Source organism: Neocloeon triangulifer, unplaced genomic scaffold (genome assembly GCF_031216515.1).
Source record: "Neocloeon triangulifer isolate White Clay Creek 2 clone unplaced genomic scaffold, ASM3121651v1 ptg000014l, whole genome shotgun sequence".
NCBI lineage: Eukaryota > Metazoa > Arthropoda > Insecta > Ephemeroptera > Baetidae > Neocloeon > Neocloeon triangulifer.
In genome coordinates this window covers 6,932,152-6,935,776 of record NW_026775556.1, presented here as the reverse complement: position 1 = coordinate 6,935,776, position 3,625 = coordinate 6,932,152, and the positions used below count along the sequence as shown (strand labels likewise).

Sequence of the window (3,625 nt, the reverse complement as noted above, 5' to 3'; positions counted from 1 at the left end):
GACACCACACATTCTTTTGTGCGTATTTTTTACTTTTTTTAGTAATGCGAATATATGAAGAAATTGACCAATCTTTCTGGTCCATTGATCGCGCCTTGTTTGAGAGCTTTCCATCTTTTGAGAAATTCAAAAAAATTCTATGCTCTTCTACGCTGTTTTGTCAAAAGGGATTTATGATCGGTTTTGCGAAATTTGAGAAATGTATGTATATAAATTAATTCTCTGAGAAAATAGGGGTCGATGTGTTTGCGCCTAAAATATTTCTGCAAATTCACATTTGGTCGCTTTATATGTGAGGTCGCATTATCTGCATTATATCTCTCACATTGGAGAGACGGCTGAACTGATCTCATTTCGCGCGAATTACCGCCAGTAATTTAGTAAGCACATTCAAAGTCAAAGCACGCAAATCCACGAGTGCTTGTGCATGCATCCTCTTGATTCAAATGAATAGCTCTAGAGGTTTTCCTCTTTGAAATTTCAGCGAGCAGCATAAGTTTATTAACGATGGATGAAGTGAGAAATTCATAAACATGAACTAAAGCAACTCGCAAATGTGTAGTGAAATGGAGTAATTAAAATCAGGGGCATTTTCCTGCTTGTTCTTAAACAGCACTTGGATATATGAAAAAATGTTTTATTTTCAGTCCTATATGCCAAATTATCTTCCTACACTTTAATTAAACATACAGTTTGCATCAGTCATTATATTGGTTTCAATTACTTAAATCACCAATAATACTAACTGACTTAATTAGAGTGACATGCTACGCTAACTTAAAAATCGGCATAACCAAGCAGAAATTTTCCATATAGCGTAATGAATTTTAGCTTCTAGAAGATGCTTTGAATCTAAAACAAACATTTTATCACCTCAGTCGACCTCGACCTCATTATGTGCAATAATAATTTATAATTTTAAATTTCTTTTTTGTACATTAAATTTAAGATCCTGTTCTATGAATAAAAAATAAATAAATTATTAATTTAAATTTTTGGTCGTCCGAAGATGAAACTTGTTCTTATTGCAAGTGGTTAAATACAAATTTTTTTTGCGCTAAATGTTGAACTAAAAACTACTTTGCAATATTTAAGTAGGACAAACAACTTTCAAAGCTATTAAAATCAGATGTCTTTTTCTGCTCTTCTATATTATTTTGCTATGGATAATTGACATGAGTGTAAACACGCATGAATGCTTTCAATTTTCAAAACTTCATTAAAATTTTTTTAATTGATGATAGTAATTATATTTTGAATAAATATTTCAGGAAATAAAAGAAAACTAATTATTAAAATTTAGTTATTTAATAAAAATGATTTTTTTATTCTTTTTATAAAACAGCAGTACAAAATCTTGTGTGGTAGTCGCAATGACAATGTTGAGTGACAAGATGCGATCTGGCGAGGAGGAACAATCTTTGATGATCTCTCAGGCTATCTTTTTCTTAGCCGTGATGAGAGTAGCTGTAGCTGGTGGCACCACCGTGGTGGCTGCCGAGTCCAGCAGAGCCGCCGTAGCTGCCGAGTCCAGCGGAACCGCCGTAGCTACCGAGTCCAGAGGAAGCACCGTGGCTGCCGAGTCCAGAAGCACCACCATAGCCTTGGCCTCCAATTCCAGCAGATTCGTAGCCACCGTAGTTTCCGGCGTCCAGAGAGGCACCGCCGCCATAAGAAGCACCACCGTAAGAGGCGCCGCCACTGTGCTCATCATGATGGTCGTGCACCTTGACGTAGTAGGGCTTGGGGACGTGGACGGGCACGGGCACGTGGTGGGCAACCTTGACAGGGACGTGGACGGGGTAAGGCTTCTCGACGGGAACGGCATAGGGCTTGGGGACGGAGACGGGAACTTTCACGGGGATGTGGACGGGGTAGGGCTTCTCAACAGTGACGGGGTAGGGCTTCTCGACGGTGTAGGGAACCTATTATAAAAAAATTATGTTAGCCTTCTTTTGTTGAATAATGTCAAAAATTATTATACCTTGACTGGCACTTTCACTTCATAAGGGCGAGGAACGGAAACGTGGTAAGGGGCGGGAACTGCGTAGGGCACCTTCTTGTACACGGTGTAGGGCACGGGGTGAGGGACGGAGTAGGGCACGTGCTTGGTCACAGTGTGAACGGGAACGTGGTGGTTAGTTTCGACGTGCTTGGAAGCCTCGAAGTGTCCACCACCGCCGTAGCCGAGGTCAGTGCCGAAGACACCGCGCTTCTCGCTCTTCTTGTCAGCGTCGTCGGCGACAACTGCGCCCACAAGGGCAAGGACCACCTGAGGAAGGAAGGAAATTTCAATTAAAATTTAAAATAAAATTTGCTTTTGAACTGATGTATAGTTTGAAGACCTACCAGAAACTTGTACATTCTGCTGTGAGTGCTGAGAGTGATCTGCGGCCTGGAGGCCGGTCAACGCATATATACCTCCGAGCAGGCCTCCCCCCTCAGGAATAAAGAACTCATCAGGCGCCTGCAAATTCAGGAGTACGTACGCCGTGTGTATTATGCCTTTCATCTCTCTCTCACCTGCAATAGCAGTACGGAGCGCGTCGAGAGGTAGCAAAAGTGAAATCAGTTTCTCCGCATGCATGGAGGTAGGGGCCTTGCTTTTCGTCCGGTGCGGCCACCGGCACCACTTAATTTTACGCGTTCAGTTCGCGTGGTCTCCGCACAAGAGCGAATTATTTTGATTGAATGGTTGCTTCAGGTGGTGAACCAATAAAGGACACGCGACACGCAAAAACACGCACAAATTACAATATATTTATTTACTAACGCTCAAGTGGGCTCATCATTCTTTATGGAAAGTTCAAATGTTTAATCTGTAAAAACATAAAATTCATAGCAATAAAAACGTTTCCTTTATTTTTATTTTTGAATTCTGTTTGTTTTTTCGCCTTAATAACTCAATAATGTAGTATCTGTGCTTTATTTGTAAAAATTTACTATCAAATAATAAGCGGAAAATCCATTCCTTAATTTAATTAAGTATTTTACAACATTTTTTCATACTTTTTGCATGTATAAGGAATAGTTGAATCTGAAATATATTTTTTCCCTTTTTTATATTACAAGGGTTAGTATTAATTAAGTCTAATGAACTTTCTTCTTTCCTGATAGAATGTGGGCCAAAAAGAGAATAAAATGCACAATCCATTCTCTGAAATTGCACGTTTCAGCGCCTGTATAAGCATTTTATTACATTAAAAAACGACATGAGCTTGAGCACATACACATCTCTCGCGGTTGTTGCTCTGCAGGCGAGAGTCTTACAAGAAGTGTAATTGATGTCAATTAAATTTCTATGTCCACTCCTGCAACGATCTATTTTTATAATAAAATGCGTTTTGATTTGCAAGCACACGCCTCTGTTCGTGTTGAGCCAGAAAGGATGAATGACTTGCGTTGACGGCATTTGACAGCCGTTAGAAATAATTTTGCAACAGCACGGCGGATGAATTGCGAGTTCCAGCTCATTGTGAAATTGCTGCTAATTTCATCAATTAATCGCATGTGCATAGAGCAATAAATAAAATGAAGTCATAATGTGTATTGCAATTGCATTCAATAAGGGAATCGTGACCCTTCACCAATCATTTCCCAGAATCTGCAGCTTCGGGGTTGGATG

General features: G+C 39.9%; 1 protein-coding gene across 1 annotated transcript; it reads right to left on the bottom strand.

Moving 5' to 3' along the window:
• Positions 1 to 1,289: 1,289 nt before the first annotated feature.
• On the bottom strand, positions 1,290 to 2,482 carry LOC132200963 (keratinocyte proline-rich protein-like). Its single transcript, XM_059626791.1, has 3 exons — positions 2,350 to 2,482; positions 1,985 to 2,272; positions 1,290 to 1,925 (listed from the first exon to the last, which is right to left on the bottom strand). The coding sequence occupies exons 1-3, from the start codon at positions 2,362 to 2,364 to the stop codon at positions 1,449 to 1,451; spliced, it is 780 nt and encodes a 259-aa protein (XP_059482774.1). The 5' UTR covers positions 2,365 to 2,482; the 3' UTR covers positions 1,290 to 1,448.
• Between the last annotated feature and the right edge of the window lie 1,143 nt (positions 2,483 to 3,625).

Excerpts from the sequence above, each read along its gene's own strand:
- LOC132200963 (XM_059626791.1), bottom strand. Across the intron at positions 1,926-1,984 it reads AAGTGAAAGTGCCAGTCAAG|GTTCCCTACACCGTCGAGAA; the intron begins GTATAATAATTT and ends TTTTTATAATAG.